Here is a 16,246-nt window from a genome sequence, read left to right as displayed (position 1 = left end):
CAAGGAAATGTAAATCAAAACCACAATGAGATATGGCCTCACATCAGTCAGAATGGCTCAAATCAACAACACAAGAAACAACAGCTGCTGACGAGGATGTGGAGAAAGGTGAACACTTTTGCACTACTGGTTGGAATGCAAGCTGGTACAGCCATTCTGGAAAACAGCATGGAGGTTCCTCAAAAAGTTAAAAATAGGGGTGCCTGGGTGGTTCAATTGGTTAAGTGCTGGACTCTTGATTTCAGCTCAGGTCATGATCTCATGATCTCATGCCCAGAGTCTGCCTGTCCCTCTCCCTCCCCCTCTACCCCTCCCCCAGCTTGTGCATGCGCTAGCACTCTCTCTCTCTCAAATATATAAATAAAATCTTTTAAAAAAATACTAGACACCTTTGTCTAAAGAGCCCTTAAAAAAGAAAAGTTAAAAATAGAACTACCCTAGGATCCAGCAATCGCACAAGTAGGTATTTACCCAAGGCATACAAAAATACTAATTCAAAAGGATACATGCACCCTGAATGGCAGCATTATCTACAAAAGCCAAATTATGGAAAAAGCCCAAGTGTCCATCAACTGATGAATGTATAAAGAGATGGTATATATATAAACAATGGAATATTACTCAGCCATAAAAAAAGAATGAAATCTTGACATTTGCAATGACATGGATGGAGCTAGAGTATACCATGCTAAGCAAAATAAGTCTGAGAAAGGCAAATACTTTATGGTGTCACTCATATGTGGAATTTAAGAAACAAAACAAATGAGCAAAGGAAAACAAGAGAAAGAGAGGCAAACCAAGAAAGAGACTCTTAACTATAGAGAACTGATGGTTACAAGAGGGGAGGTGGGTGGAGAGATGGGGGAAATAGCGGGTGGGGATTAGAGTACACTTCTTATGATGAAAAAAATAAAATGATAAAAAATATATTAGCAAACCAGATCCAACAATACATTACAAGAATCACACACCACAATCAAGTGGGATTTATTCCACAGATGCAAGAACAGTTCAACATCTGCAAATCAACATGATACACCACGTTAACAAAACAAAGGATTAAAATCGTATGATCTCAACAGATGCAGAAAAAGTATATGACCGGGGCGCCTGGGTGGCTCAGTTGTTAAGCGTCTGCCTTCGGCTTGGGTCATGATCCCAGGGTCCTGGGATCGAGCCCCGCATCCAGCTCCCTGCTCTGTGGGGAGCCTGCTTGTCCCTCTCCTGCTCGCCCTGCTTGTGTTCCCTCTCTCACTGCATCTCTGTCAAATAAATAAAATCTTTAAAAAAAAAGAAAGAAAGAAAAAAAGTATATGACCAAATTCAACATCCATTCATGATAAAAATTCTCAACAAAGTGGGTATGGAAGGAACATACCTCAATATAATAAAGGCCACGTATGACAAACTCAAAACTAACATCATACTCAATGGTAAAAAACTAAAAGCTTTTCCTAGCCAGAGCAATTAGGCAAGAAAAAGAAATAAAAGGCATCCAAATAGAAAAGGAAGAAGTAAAACTGTCACTATCTGCTGATTTAGGATACTATATATAAAAAACCCTTAAGACTCAACCAAAAAATTATGAGAACTAATACATGAATTCAGTAAAGTCACAGATGCAAAATTAACATATAGAAATCATTTGTGTTTCCATATACTAATAACAAGCAATTAGAAAGAAATTAAGAAAACACTCCCATTTACAACTGCACCAAAAAATAACAAAATACTTAAGAATTAACTAAAAAGATAAAAAAATTTTAAAAGTACCCGTACTCTGAAAACTTTTAAGACACTCATGAAAGGAACTGAAGACTACACAAATGGAAAGATGTCTCGAGCTCACAGATAGCAAATATATTGTTAAAATGTCCATACTACACAGAGCAATCTACAGATTCAATGCAATCCCCACTGAAATAACAATGCCACTTTCACAGAAATAAAACAAAGAATTCTAAAATTTACATGAAACCACAAAGACCCCAAATAGCCAAAGCAATCTTGAGACAGAAGAACAAAGCTGGAGGCACCACAATCCCAGATTTCAAACTGTATTACAAAGCTATCATAACCAAAACAGTATAGTACTGGCACGAAATGGATACATAGATCAATGTAATAGAATACACAGTCCAGAAATAAACCCACACATATATTAATTAATCTATGACAAAAGAGAAAAGAATATACAATGGAGATAAGACAGTCTCTTCTATTCATGGTGTTAAGAAAACTGGACAGATACATGGAAAAAAGTCAAACTGGACCACTATCTTATACAACATACAAAAATAAACTCGAAATGGATTAAAGATTTGAACATAAGATCGGAAAGCATAAAACTCTTAGAAGAAAACACAGGCAATGAGCTCTTGGCCTTAGCAACATTCCTCTTGATATGTCTCCTCAGGCAAGGGAAACGAAAGCAAAAACAAGCTATTAGGACTTCATCAAAGTAGAAAGTTTTTGTACAACAAAGGAAACCAGCAAGAAAATGAAAAGGCAACCTACTAAATGGAAAAAGATATCTGCAAATGACATATCTGGCAAGGGGTTAATATCCTTCATATATGGTGATATATAATATCCTATAATATCCTATTTATACACAATATATGTCACATACACATTATATATATAAAGAACTTCTACAACTCAACACCAATAGAACCAAACAACCCAATTAAAAAGTGGGCTTAGGACTTGGATATTTTCCCAAAGACATACAGTTCCCAAAGACAATACAGTTTCCCAAAGGCAAACAGGCATATGAAAAGATGCTCCATGTCACCAATCATCAGAGAAATCCAAATCAAAACCACCATGAGGTATCACCTCACACCTGCCAGACTGGCTGATAACAAAAAGAAGTTAAGTGTTGGCGAGGATGTGGAGAAAAGAGAACCCAGGTGCACTGTGGGTGGGAATGTGAATTGATGCAACCACTGTGGAAAACAGGATGGAGGTTCCTCAAAGAAATTAAAAATGGAACTACCATATGATCCAACAATTCCAGTTCTGGGTATTTATCCAAAGAAAATAACACCAATTCGAAGAGATATATAAAGCCCTATGTTCACGGTAGCATTACGTACAATAGCCTAGATATGGAAGCAACCCAAGTGTCCATCAACAGATGAATGGATAAAAAAGATGTGGTATAGGGCGCCTGGGTGGCTCAGTTGGTTAAGCAACTGCCTTCGGCTCAGGTCATGGTCCTGGAGTCCTGGGAGCGTGTCCCACATCGGGCTCCCTGCTCAGCGGGGACTCTGCTTCTCCCTCTGACCTTCCCCCTTCTCATGCTCTTTCTCTCTCTCTCATTCTCTCTCTCTCTCAAATAAATAAAATCTTTAAAAATAATAATAAAGTTTAAAAAAAATTTTTTTAAACACTGTCTTCTGGGGCAGCTGAGTGGCTCAGTTGGCTAAGCGACTGCCTTTGGCTCAGGTCATGATCCTGGAGTCCCGGGATCGAGCCCCACATCGGGCTCCCTGCTCGGCAGGAGCCTGCTTCTCCCTCTGACCCTCTCCCCTCTCATGCTGTTTCTCTCTCTCTCCAATAAATAAAATCTTTTAAAACAAAAGTCTTCCTTTCTTCTGCTGCTGAGCCAGCAATGTTCTGAATTATTCAACCTCTTAGATATTTTCTTAAAAGGAACTAGTCCAAATACTCAAATGGTACCTTTCCCAAGTAAATTAACAAATAGATTTAGAGTACATTAATCTCAGAGAACCTGATCAATTCAGATACCCTCACAAAAATGGACTTTCTGGACCTTCAAAATTAATAATCACAGCCTCAGATGACAGTGACCCCACCAGGATGCCAGCCTACCTGTTTAAATGAAATCGCCACCTCTTTCTTGCCAACTGCCACAGTGCTCCAATATGAGTTATAGAAAAAAGAAGGACAAGACAAAAGGACAAACCTTTCCACCAATGATGAGACCAGCCGAAAAGTCATGATTCTTTCCTACTTTTCGGAGAACCTCAAAGGTCTGATAGGCCAGTTCTCTCGTAGGTGATATAATCAGAACCCCCAGCCCATCTGTTGAGGTCCACTGCAGACGATATAAGGCTTCCAGCACCTCAAAAAAGACAGCAAATTTGTGTTTAGTAAATCTTTCAGAAGGCAGCATTTTGATTCCTGAACTGACCTTGCTCCTCCAAATCAAAGGCACCTTCCAAGCAGAAGACATACCAGTCACAAGTGTCAACCAATCAGAAAGAAAAATTCTTTGCTTCGTTCTTTTCTTTTTCTTCTAGCCACCAGATCCCTCAAGTCATAGAGGGAAGGAAACATAAACCTCACAGCAGGTCAGCCGCTGCCAGAGCCCTGGCAGGAGGCTGGCAGTCAGTGAGAGGTACGTGCAGCCCTCAAACTATTAAGTCAGATTTCGGAAAAATAGCTGTCACCATTTTCTGAACAGAAACCACATTAAACTTTCATCTGTGTAGTTACTGTAATTATACAGTGAAGTTTCTAGTTGTAGAGAAAGACTGTTTTGAAAAATTAGATTTAAGGGAAAAATGGTTTTGCAGTATTTGGAACAAAAACTCAAATGTGATTTTTCTAAGCCAATTATTTTGAGGAATTAAATTATGAGACCAACTGCATAACTGAGATATAAGTACATTCCTAAGAGGCTCTATTGTTTTACTGCTCAAAAATGACAGCTATTAATGTCCTGGAAAATTCTCAATGAATCACCCAATCTCCTTAAAGTAAACATATTTCAGCTTTATCCTAAACAAGTGGCAAGTATAAATTAAATTGGCAGGTTTGCAAGCATGAGTGCATAAACAGCCTCCCCAGCCTGCCCCAGCAGTCCTACAACAGGGCGGAACCATTCTCACCTGCCACCTGGAAGACCCACATCCTTCAGGAATGCAAAGGCTTGTCAAGGCACAGTAATTCACTAATTCAAGAAGTTACTAAGTGCCCGCCATGTGCAAGGCACTGTGTTAGGACGGAGGAAATATGGTGGAAAACAGGACAGGTGGGGCCCCTGTCTGATACAATCTGCAATCTAGCCAAAGAAATCCAACAGGAAACAACTCTCTACATCATGATTTCTACCTAAGCATAGAATGTTTTAAAAGCATGTAATAGAGGACCTGACCCAATATAAAAAAATTACTTACTGGAACAAGGAAAGCCAAAGTCTTGCCAGATCCTGTCTTGGCAGCTCCAAGAACATCTTTACCTTGCAAAGCCAATCCAATGGTCTGCTTCTGTATCTCAGTTACCAAACGGTACTGGGCTTCTTGCAAACCTGCCAGGGCGGAGGGGAAGAGAGTGACACTTTAGGAGTACGGGCTGAACTGTGCCCCCTAAAACTTGTACACTGAAGTCCTAACACCCAGTACCTTAGAATGTGACAGTATTCAGAAAGAACCTCTGCAGTGGTGGTTGAGTTCAAATGAGCCCTGATCTGACGTCACTGGTGTCCTTATAAGGGGAAATTTGGACACAGAAAGAGACACCAACAGTATGACTGAACAGTGGGACAACCACATGAGACGCAGCAAGAGAGTGGTCATCTGTAAGCCAAGGAGAGAGTCTCAGAAAAGAGCCTTCCAGGACGGCTCTCGGAGGAAACTAACCCTGCGAGCATCTCCATCTTTGGACTTGTAGCCTCCAAAACTGTGAGAAAATTCATTTCTGTTGTTTAAGCCCCCACCTCCCAGTCTGAGATTTTGTTCTGGTGGCCCTAACACATTAATATAAAAGATGTCACTTTTGTTGTCTTATTCATTTCAATTAACATAATTAGATTTTATTTAAATTACTGAGAGGCCCCGGCATCTTGTTTTTTTCACTACTGTTCTTTAGTTCAGAAAGGGTGAGAACGACAAATCGGTAATACTCGAATTAATATTGTTTCTTGGTGTTAGAAGTTCAAGATATCAAAATTATTTGCCAAAATAATATCTTTCAAGTTAAATGCTCTAAATCTTTTTCCATTTATAAAAAACATCAAGAAACCCAACAACACATCCCAAAGCCACCGTATGCCTACCTTTCAATGTTTTTTTAGACAAAGGGAAATCTGAAAATCTTGTAATTTCATTTACATTTATCTGAAAAAAGAAAAAGGAGACTGTGTCAGCTAAGAAAGAATAATGTACCATATAATTCATCTGTTTTACAACAAGGCCATTTTTGGTTTACATTGTGCTGCCTGGTTAGTCCTTGGTACTACAGGATTGAACTCAACCATCACTTCTAATTAAAAACCATCATTCCTTCTAGAAAGAAATATGCCTTAAGGAAGCTGTCATGAATCAAAAATATAAGCTTGTAACAATTTAAATTGGTTAAAAAAAAAAAACCACCTCATTCATTCAAAACACAAACCACCACCACCACAACCCTCTTTCACCTCTGAGAACACAGTAAATCATCACCACATCAATTTTAGGAAGAAACTCTACCTCTAGTCCATCCTTCAAGGAATATTAAGAAATAAGGGGCAAAATGACTCTAAGCCACAGAACACAATGAGAATACTTCTATTTACACACTTTGGAGAACAGATTGAAGTTAATTGGAGAAATGTATCTTGTTAGCACAAATCTTTTCAAGTTTTAACCATCAATCAGTGGCATGCCAAATCCAACCTGACAACTCCTCATTTGGGGGTACAGTGAAGAAGGGGGCATTAACGATAACCAGAAGAAATGTCTCAGTCATGCTCTGAAGCCACAATAAGTAACATTTTGCCCTTTAACTTTACATTATCTAAATGTTCATTACTGATGTTCTTCATTAGCATAAACCCAATTTTCTGAATTTCATTTCAGCTACTCAGGAAAATTATTTTATTACAGATGCTAAAAGCAGGAACTCCTGTTCAGATCTGGGAATATGCTGCCAAATTATTCATGATTCACAAAAGGGAAAAGTTGCATTTGTAAGGTTCATTTATTTAAATTACACTCCAAGCAGTAAAGGGATGACAGGTTTTATTTCATTTTACAGTCTACATATCATCTTTCCCAAGATCCTTAATGTAGCCCAGATAGGGTTATTCTCTGTCCTCACATGCTGAAAACACGAATATTAACACAATGCCTTAATCCCTACAAATCATTCCAGAGAAGAGTGAAGACGAATAATCATGTAAGAGAAAAGTTAATGAGAATGTCGTGTCCCATCAGGTAAATCTCCCAAACACAACATCAAAATTAGAGGCAGTCCACCCATGCACTTGTGATATCATCAGCTAAAAAGCTGTTTCACAGAGAAGAGAAGGCTTGAAGGAGGACCCAGATGAGCGACACACTGGTCAGCCTCCATCAGAGACACAGCACGGGCAAAGTGGGCTCCTCCAAGGAAATACTGCACATCTCTGTCTAGTCTGCTGACCTCCTAACAGAAAGTCTGGAAGAAGGGAACCGTTCCAGCACTCTGTCGGCCATTACAATGTAGAGCTACACAACATATTCTTAGAAAGAAGTCAAAGAAACAGAAGGAAATTTTTACTTCACCGATGCACTAGAACAGGAGTCAGCAAACCATGGCCCATCCGACCGGCTGCCTGTTCTCGCACACGGTTTTCCTGGAGCCCAGCTACAACCCCTCGTTTACAGTGTCTCTGTGGTTACGACAGACATCATGTGGCCCACAAAGCCTAATACTATCTGGCCTGTTACAGAAAAAGGTTGCCAACCCTGCTCCAGAAGGCTCTCAGTTACATTCCAAGGAATATTTGGAACTCCCAGAAGTCAGTGGGCTATGTTCCTACAAAGTAACACTCTAGTTCCCCTTTGGCCCTTTCTTTTCTTCAAAACAAATCACTCCTGTCTTCCAATGCTCACACTCCCTCTGAAATCTGCGTCACTCTTCTCAATTCAGAGAACAGATGTTTCAGCAATAGTACTTGTCCAGGACTTCCCAGCACTGGTGGGAAAGCTGGAGGGGTGGAGGGGAGAACAGGGTGGACACCACTCACCACCCCCAGGACTTCTTCCAACACTCTTCTCACAACTCTCGTTTCTCACAAAAGTGAAAAATGCTTTCACATCCTCAAAGCAGGAGAAGAAAACAGAAGAACATCCTCGAATACTCCACCCCCTGCAATCATGACAAGAAAAGCAATCTGCCCCAAACCACACCAAATTCTGATCAAAGGGGGGATACGTGGATTAGAGCACAGGGGTCCTATACAGCGCTAGCTGATGACTCTCAAAGACAGTCTAAATGAACCCCAGGAGCAGAGATGGAGTCTCTCCGCGACAGTAACCACAGGTGCTGAACTGAAACAAAGAGCTCAACAAATGTTGAGCTCAACAAGCTTCTCAACAAGCTTCAATCCCCAACTCTCCATCAGAACCCCCAACACACACCCCCTACGTGGTGGCCTTAGAAATAAACCACCCAGATCTCTGGCTGCAGGGAGCACAGTTGACGGACGAGCCATAGTCGATCCTCCAGAGCCACCGCTGACAGCACCATGCTTCCCTGGCTGCTCCCAGTGACTCGGAGCGGCAGTACAACTGGAGACCCCTCCTGCCCCATTCCTGAAGGACCAGACATTCCCTTCGAGGGCAGCTTTGGTTCCAGGACACCCCATCAGCAGAAGCCTTCGTAGACTGTGCTGCAGCCTGAGACTCTTCCTACTGGCTCCTCCTTCCGTCCTCCCTCCTTTCCCTATTTCTGTTCCTTCTCCTTCACTTCCACAGACACTTCCCCCCAGTAAATCTCCAATTCACTTAATCCCAACTTGGTATCTGCCCCTCGGAAGACCTAAGACCTAGACAACAGCAACAACAGTCTCCGACCTGGTCACAGCCTCCACAGCCTTTACAGCTTGGCTATGTTCTCTAACTGCTCTCAGAGACTCCCCACTGCTTCCAGATAAAGTCTCCAAACATGGCCTCTGTATGAATTTTCCACAGGGGCTGAAACAAATGACCACCAACAGTGGCTTAAACCAACATCAATTTATTAACTTAAACTCTGGAAGTCAGAAGTCCAAAATGGGTCTCACTCAGCTAAAATTCTTTCTGGTGACTACAGGAGAGAATCCACTTCCTTGCTTTTTCCAGCTTACACAGACTGCCCACTTCCTTGGACTGGCTTACGTCCCTCTTCCATCTTCAAAACCAGCCAGCAATGGTCTTCCTGTCTTCCTCACTTCACAGCATTCCCACACCACTGCCTCTCTCCTGCACATTTCAGGACCCTTGGGTCATCACATTGGGCCCACCTGGATAATCCAGATCCCCCTACGTTAAGGTCAGCTGATCAGCAATCTTAATTACCCTTTGCCATGTAACTTATTCACAGGCTCGGGGTTAGGATGCAGACATCTTTAGGAGACCATTATTTTAACTATTACAGCCTCCAAAACCATTGACAATCCACCTCTGACCCTTTTCTGCAACCTCATCTGAAGCCAGTTCACGAACACATACCACACTCCACAGAGCATCTCCCCCTCAAAGAACACCACGTGTTATTACAGCTTTTTGTATATCCTTGTGTTGCTCCCTCAACATACAATGTTCTTGCCAATCTTTTCTATCTGGAGAACACACCATTCAAGAACTAGCTCCACTCACGGCTACCACAAACTGCTGGACAGTCTGTGCCCCACACAAAGGCATATGGGGGCTGAAATCCAGCTCACACTCAGCTCCACAAGCCAGGCCTGAGGCTGCAACGACGAGGAGGAAGGGCAGCATGCCCAGAGGAAACACATTTTTCTAATTCACCTAGCCAGAAAGCGCAGGCACAGAATAACTCAACCTCTTTCCCCCTAATTACACCACCCTCTAACTCCAAAGCACTGTACATATTTAAGATTTTAACATTTATCAAAATGTATCAACTCCCCACCTCTGTATAGACACAGACACGTATTTTTTCCTATCTATTTTGACCTAGACCTCAACAAGTACCTTGTCAAACTGTTCCAGATATTTCTGAATCAAACTGTTCAGTGTTTTACCAGTGAGGCTACTGAACGCCATCCTTGTATTATAAACATGCTGTAATAATAGTTTTACGCACAGACGCTATCATCTGAGGAACCCTGCAGTGAGGGTCTGCACCTTAGTTACCTAGACAATAACGATCTGCTATGACTGTATTCTGGTATTGCTGGCCGGCATTTGATTTCAAAGTGCATTTCTTTCTTGACTAAATCTTAATATTTCTAAGATTAAAAATAAAGAAATAAAACACAATACTTACAGGAAAAAACTGTTCCTTCAGTATAGTGAAAAGGTTAGAATTTAAACATTCATGAGGTGCAACGCAGTGAAGTGTAGTAATTTGGCACTCTAGCATCAGACCTAGACTACCTGAGTTAGAACTTTTTCACTACTAGCTGTTTAAGCTTGCAGAAATTATTTAATCTTGCTCTTCCTTAAAGCTTCTCACCTGTATAATGGAAACAGTCTCATAGTGTCATCTATTGTGAGAATATGGCAAGTCAACACGTAAAAAGCTTCGTAAGTGTTAGTAATTGTAATTCAAACAGAGACCAAAAAGAATAGACCTATGTTACCAACCAGAATAAAGCCATCTGGAAAAGGTCCTTGTGCCCCAAACAACATCTAAACACTGAGCACCTACTCCAGGACAAGCACTATGCTACCAGCGTCTGGAAGCATGAAGGTGAGGGTGTCGAAGATTTCTGACCTTCAGGGGTTCATGGTCTAGCGGGAAAGTTAAGAAAGCAGCTAAACACAGAAGCCAATCATCACAGCCTGGTGATAATGTTGTAATAAAAGTGTATACAGAACGCTACACACAGCAGCCCTAACCCCACTTGGGGAGGTCAGGAAGAGAAGTTTAAATCTTGAAGGACTGGTAGGTGTTCCTAGAGTGGGAGAATGGGGGAGCTCACTGCAAGTGGTGGAAACATCAAGTACCAGGGTAAGAAGCATTGGGGAGCGGGGCAACTGGGTGGTTCAGTTAGCTAAGGCTCTGACTTCAGCTCAGATCATGATCTCACGGTTCTGAGATGGAGCCCCATGTCAGGCTCCCCCCTTGGCCAGGAGCCTGCTTCTCCCTCTTCCTCTGCCCCTTCCTCTGCTCCTGCTCTCTCTCTCCAATAGATAAGTAAAATATTTGAATAATCTCTAAAAAAAAAAAAAAGTAGCAGTATCAGAGAACATGGCCAATTCATGAAATTACAAGTTGTTCTTGCATGTATGCTTACCACACACCACTTGGTTTACATACATTACCTCTTTGAGCTTTACAACACTCTGGGTAGTTAGTAATCTCTGCTGAATGAAAGAAACTGAGACTTAGGAATATTAAGAAACTTGGCTACTCAATACCCCAACTGCGTGAGATTTAAACCAGGTCTGCCTGACCACAAATAACTTACTCTTCTGCTGGAGTAGAACATGTTGACACATGAAAGTATTTGACCATTTTCCTGAAAGTAACTGTGAGTTACTTTGAGCCTTATTCTTAATCAAGAATAAGATGACTGGATTTTCATGTTGGAAAGAATCATCCTGCCAGCAATACAGAAGACAGATCAGAGGGGGATAATGCCTAAGGGCGAAATCCAGCCACCAGTTTTCCTGACTGAAGTTTTGTTGGAACACAACTATACCCATGTGTTTAAGTACTTCCATGGCAGCTTCTGTGTTACAATGGCAGAGTTGAGTATTTCCACCTTCCTGACCTGCAAAGCTGAAGCTATGGTACTTATCTGGTCCTTTACAGAAAGAGCTTACTAATAATCCCTCTTATAAGCAATAGCTACCATAGTAATCCATGCAAGAGTTGATGGGGCCTGAACTAAGGCACAGCAGGGGGGATGGAGTAACTTTTTAAAAATTTAAGAGGCAGAGAAGATTATCAGTGTGACTGGACGTAAGATGTGCTGAGAAGAAAGTCTCTAGGATTACTCCTAGGTTTCTAGCTCAGCAGTCTGCTTAGATAGTAGGGCTAGCATGTGGTGGGCCAAATAACAGCCCCAAATACATCCATATGCTAACCTCCAGAACTGTGAATATTATCTCAGATGGCAAAAGTGATTTTGTCCAGGTCAATATCAAAGATCTTGAGATGAGCAAGTATCTTCAATATTCTGGGTGGGCCCTAAATGCAATCAGAAGTATCCTTATTTTAAAAGGGCAGAAGTAGATTTGACACAGAACCAAAGGCATCGTGTCCATGGAGGCAGAAATGGGAGTGGTGCAGACACAAGCCACGGAATGCAACCACCAGAAGCCAGAACTAGCAAGAAACGAATTTTCCCTGAGAGCCTCCAGATGGAGCATGGCCTTGATGACACCTTGATTCCAGCCCAGTGAAATGGATTTCAGACTTCTGGCTTCCAGAACTATCATTTTAAGCCATGGAGTTTGCGGCAATTTGTTACAGTGGCAAGAGGGAACTAATACACAGGACTGTGAATTTGGGAATCAAAGATAATGAGCTCCGTTTTGGACTTGTGTATTTAAGTTTTCCTGACAGTTAGGTAAAGACATCCAGCAGAGTCAGAAAAAAAGAATACAAACTCAGAAGGCTGAGGGTAGAATACAAAAAGGAGTCACCAGTCCTGAGGAATAAGCACTGCTATTACACAAGAGAAGAAAGAAAGGCTGAGACTATATCCCTTAAGCAAGTCTCGTTAAAGAACACTCTAAAATGCAATCTAATAGTTTACAATGGTTTCCTAAGGCGCTGTGCATACAGCAATAGCAGAAATAATGTAACAGCTAATACATTTATATGTATCAGGCACTGTGTAGAATGCTTAACATGCGTTCTTACTAACTCCTCCCAACAACTGTTAAAATAGATATTATGATGCCTTTTAAAGATAAGAAAAAGGAAGCAGAGTAAATAACCGGCCCAAAGTCACTCATCTGGTGATCAAAAGCAGGATCAAATTATCATTTATCTTAACATAAAAGCCCGACCAAAAATAAAGGTTACCTATCTAATCTTACTGTTGACCTAAGAGTGTTTAAAGTTATACCAGCATGACACTTGATGACTCTAATTCCAGAAGTGTCCCATATATTAAATCCTTGGTTATACTGTACTAGAAGGGGGCAGTCACTGAGAGGCTGAATGAGGTGGGTGAAGGCCAAAAGCAGGGGCTTGTGGGGGGCCGAGGAGAAGGGGTCCTGACCACGCCAAGGAGACTGAGGGGGCGGGGGGAGACGACGAGAGGTCCCAACGATAACCACAGCTCTAACCCATCTGAGAGCGTCCACTACAACGGAGGATGGCAGACGGCAGCAACACACCAGGAGTGCAGCTTTCCTACGCCAATTCTTGCACAGGGAGAGGGGCCAAGAAGAGAAAACGAGATGAGCGCAGGAAGGCAGGCGGATGATGTCGAGGTCTGCAGATCTGGCGTAACGGTTAAAAGCAAAGCCTCTGGACTTGGAAAGACATGGGTCTAGGTTCCAATTCCATACCACCCACTAACACGTGAGCTTAAAACAAGTTCCTTATCTTCTCGGAGCCTCAATGTTCTCACCTGTGAAATGGGAATACGACCCATACCTCAGTTCAAGTCACGTAATTAACGTAAAGCACATGGTTAGTGGCTGAAAACACAGGCGGCCTTACTATCACTACGGTCGTCAGTACTGCTGCGAGGATTACCCTGCTCCACCACTAACTCCTTGCTCTTAAGCGCCACCGCACTCCCATTATTTTATCGACAGCGGTGTGGCGAGCAGCAGAGCGGCCTGGATGGTCCCGAGGCCTGGTGCGCGGCGCCCGGCACACCACCTGTGGGGCCTCGGCCGGGCCCCCGCCGGCACCTGTCACCCCAGCCCCATCTCCAGCCCGGTGGACTGCCGGCTTGCCCGCCCCCAGCCCCGGCCCCAGCGACAGATCTGCCATCGCCGCGGCGACTCGCGGCCCCCCGCCCCGCCAACCCTGCCGCCGACACGCGCCCCCGCGCCAGCCTCACCTCCTCGTAGTTCTGCATGAGGCGGCTGATCGCCTCGCGTTCCACCTGCCACTCGGGCTTCCTCAGCTGCTTCCTCAACTGCTTCTTTTGGCTCTGCTTATGGCCGTGTTTCTTCTTCCAACGGTTGAAGCTCCGCACCGGGTCGGGTCGGCCTCCCGGCCCCCGAGAGTCGGCAGTTTTGCCCATCGCTGCCGCGGCACAGACAGCCCAGACCGCCCCCAGGCACGAGACACTTCAGGCCAGGCGGAGGGACGGCACTGAGGGGACGCGGCACCAGCGTGGGGCAAGCGGGGCGACCACGCGTGCGCGGAACCTGGAGCCCGCCCCCGAGCTTTTGAAACCGGGGCACGCGCCATTGACGGCAAGGGAAAAGTGGACGCTGATTGGTGACTTGGATCCCGCAGGGCGTGGCGGGCAGGCCGCGGGGACACGGAGGCGGAGCGATCTGAGGAAGGGGGCGGGACTAGCGCTTCCTGGAGTACGCCGGCTCTTTAAATTTACGCAGGCGCACAGGTGGCTGTTACTATGGTGACGTCACACTACTTCAGAGCAGTTAATACACGCTTGCCCTGGGTTTACCTTGGCAAAGCGTGCGCATACACACACACACACACGTGCTCTGTCTGAATTATAATTGTGATCCCCGTTTTGTGTTTTTCAGCCCAAGTCTTTCAACTTGCCCAAAGCTCAAACAGCTATATAATAACTTCCGATTTCAATCCGAGTCAGGCTACCCCCCAGGAATAAAAAATGAATATTCTATATTCTAATATCCCTCGAGGTTTTCCCTTTTCTCCAACCCCTCAGACTCTGCTGCAGCAACAGGGAAGTGAAGCCGAGTCTAACTGAATTTGCATTAAAATGCAGTTATGAAGACAAAACGAAAACTAAAAACAAAGAATTGAAAGAAAAGTTATTTGCAAGTTGGCCATTTACGTGAATTTGACCCATTTATCTGGAGCGACCACTGGTATACACTTAAGGGCGGGGGCAGAGCTGTGCGGGGAAAATCAGGGTTAGGTTCAGAGTTCACATGCAGACTGTTCGGGCCCTCAAATTATTTTTCAACACCACATAGCCAGATGACTACCCCAAACACGTGTCTGTTCCCTAGACGGAAGATGGTTGGGGAAGGGTGGGGGGAGGGGGCGGGCGGCTGTGAACTGGAGAATCTTCACACCCGGAGTCACCAGATGGGGTGGAGGGTAAAGCTCAATAAGGGGAGGTTATTTAAAAGTATATATATACATCCACAAAAAATTAAAAATGGAACGACCATATGATCCAACAATTCTATTCCTGGATATATACACAAAAGAACGGAAAGCAGGGTCTGAAAGAGATGTTTACATAGCCATATTTATAACAGCATTATTCCCAATATCCAAAAAGTAGAAGCAACCCATGTGTCCATCCAGGAATAGGAAATAAGCAAAATGTGGTGTATAGGTAAGGTGGAATACTACTGAGCCTTAAAAACAAAGGAAATCCTGACAATGCTGCAATATGGATGAACCTTGAGGACGTCATGCTAAGTGAAATCAGCCAGTCACAAAAGTAAAAATCCTGTATGAATCCACGTATCTGAGATACTTAGGGTAGTCAAAATCAGAAATGAAAGTAGAATGGAGGTTGTCAGGGGCCAGGGTGAGGGAAAAATGTGCAGTTACTGTTTACTGATCGTGAAGTTTCAGTTTTGTAGGATAAAAACAGTTCTGGAGATGGTAGCACAACAGTGCAAATACACTTAAAAATGGTTTAAGGGGTAAATTCTATGTGTATTTTATCACAGTTTTTTAAATTGTTCTTAATTTCTTTTAAGTACCTATATACAACAAATGAGGCTCTAAGGGGTGCCTGGGTGGTTCAGTCGGTTAAGGGTCTTTGGTTCAGGTCATGATCTCAGGGTCCTGGGATAGAGCCCCACATCAGGCTCCCTGCACAGCGGGAAACCTGCTTCTCCCTCTCCCACTCCCCCTGCTTGTCTTCCCTCTCTAGCTCTCTCTCTCTCTCTCTGTCAAACAAATAAATAAAATATTTAAAACAACAACAACAAATGAGACTCTCAGCTCTGTCACTCTTCTACAGTTAAAACAGCCAGGTATATTCATACCTCAGGCAAAAAAAACCTGAAACAGTCATCTCTAGGAAAACTGGCCTACGAGTAAGACTTGGACCTAATGGCATCTAGGCAACCACCAAAGAAATGGCCGATTGCTAAGCTGTCCTCTCTTCAGTGAAACCCACCAGTTAATAAGCTCTTCCATGCACTCATCTTTTCTAATCAGCCTTACTCAAATGTGAAAGAATAACCAAAGACCACCAAAT

At 43.2% G+C, this 16,246-nt stretch overlaps 1 protein-coding gene across 2 annotated transcripts in view; it reads right to left on the bottom strand.

Annotated features, from left to right (window-relative positions):
• Positions 1–14,206, bottom strand: part of DDX10 (DEAD-box helicase 10) — a 267,172-nt gene extending 252,966 nt beyond the window's left edge. For both annotated transcript variants that reach the window (XM_025893722.2, XM_073903699.1), the window contains exons 1-4: positions 13,919–14,206; positions 6,029–6,089; positions 5,151–5,281; positions 3,935–4,093 (exon numbers count right to left, since the gene is read on the bottom strand). In XM_025893722.2, coding sequence (XP_025749507.1) covers positions 3,935–4,093; positions 5,151–5,281; positions 6,029–6,089; positions 13,919–14,104 — 537 coding nt within the window. In that variant the 5' untranslated portion in view covers positions 14,105–14,206. The remainder of the gene's footprint in view (positions 1–3,934; positions 4,094–5,150; positions 5,282–6,028; positions 6,090–13,918) is intronic.
• Positions 14,207–16,246: the final 2,040 nt, after the last annotated feature.

Source organism: Callorhinus ursinus, unplaced genomic scaffold (genome assembly GCF_003265705.2).
Source record: "Callorhinus ursinus isolate GAN/ISIS: 27379988/994484 unplaced genomic scaffold, GSC_fseal_2.0 scaffold19, whole genome shotgun sequence".
Classification (NCBI taxonomy): Eukaryota; Metazoa; Chordata; class Mammalia; order Carnivora; family Otariidae; genus Callorhinus; species Callorhinus ursinus.
The sequence above is the reverse complement of the archived record's forward strand: the minus strand, read 5'-3'. Positions and strand labels throughout refer to the sequence as shown.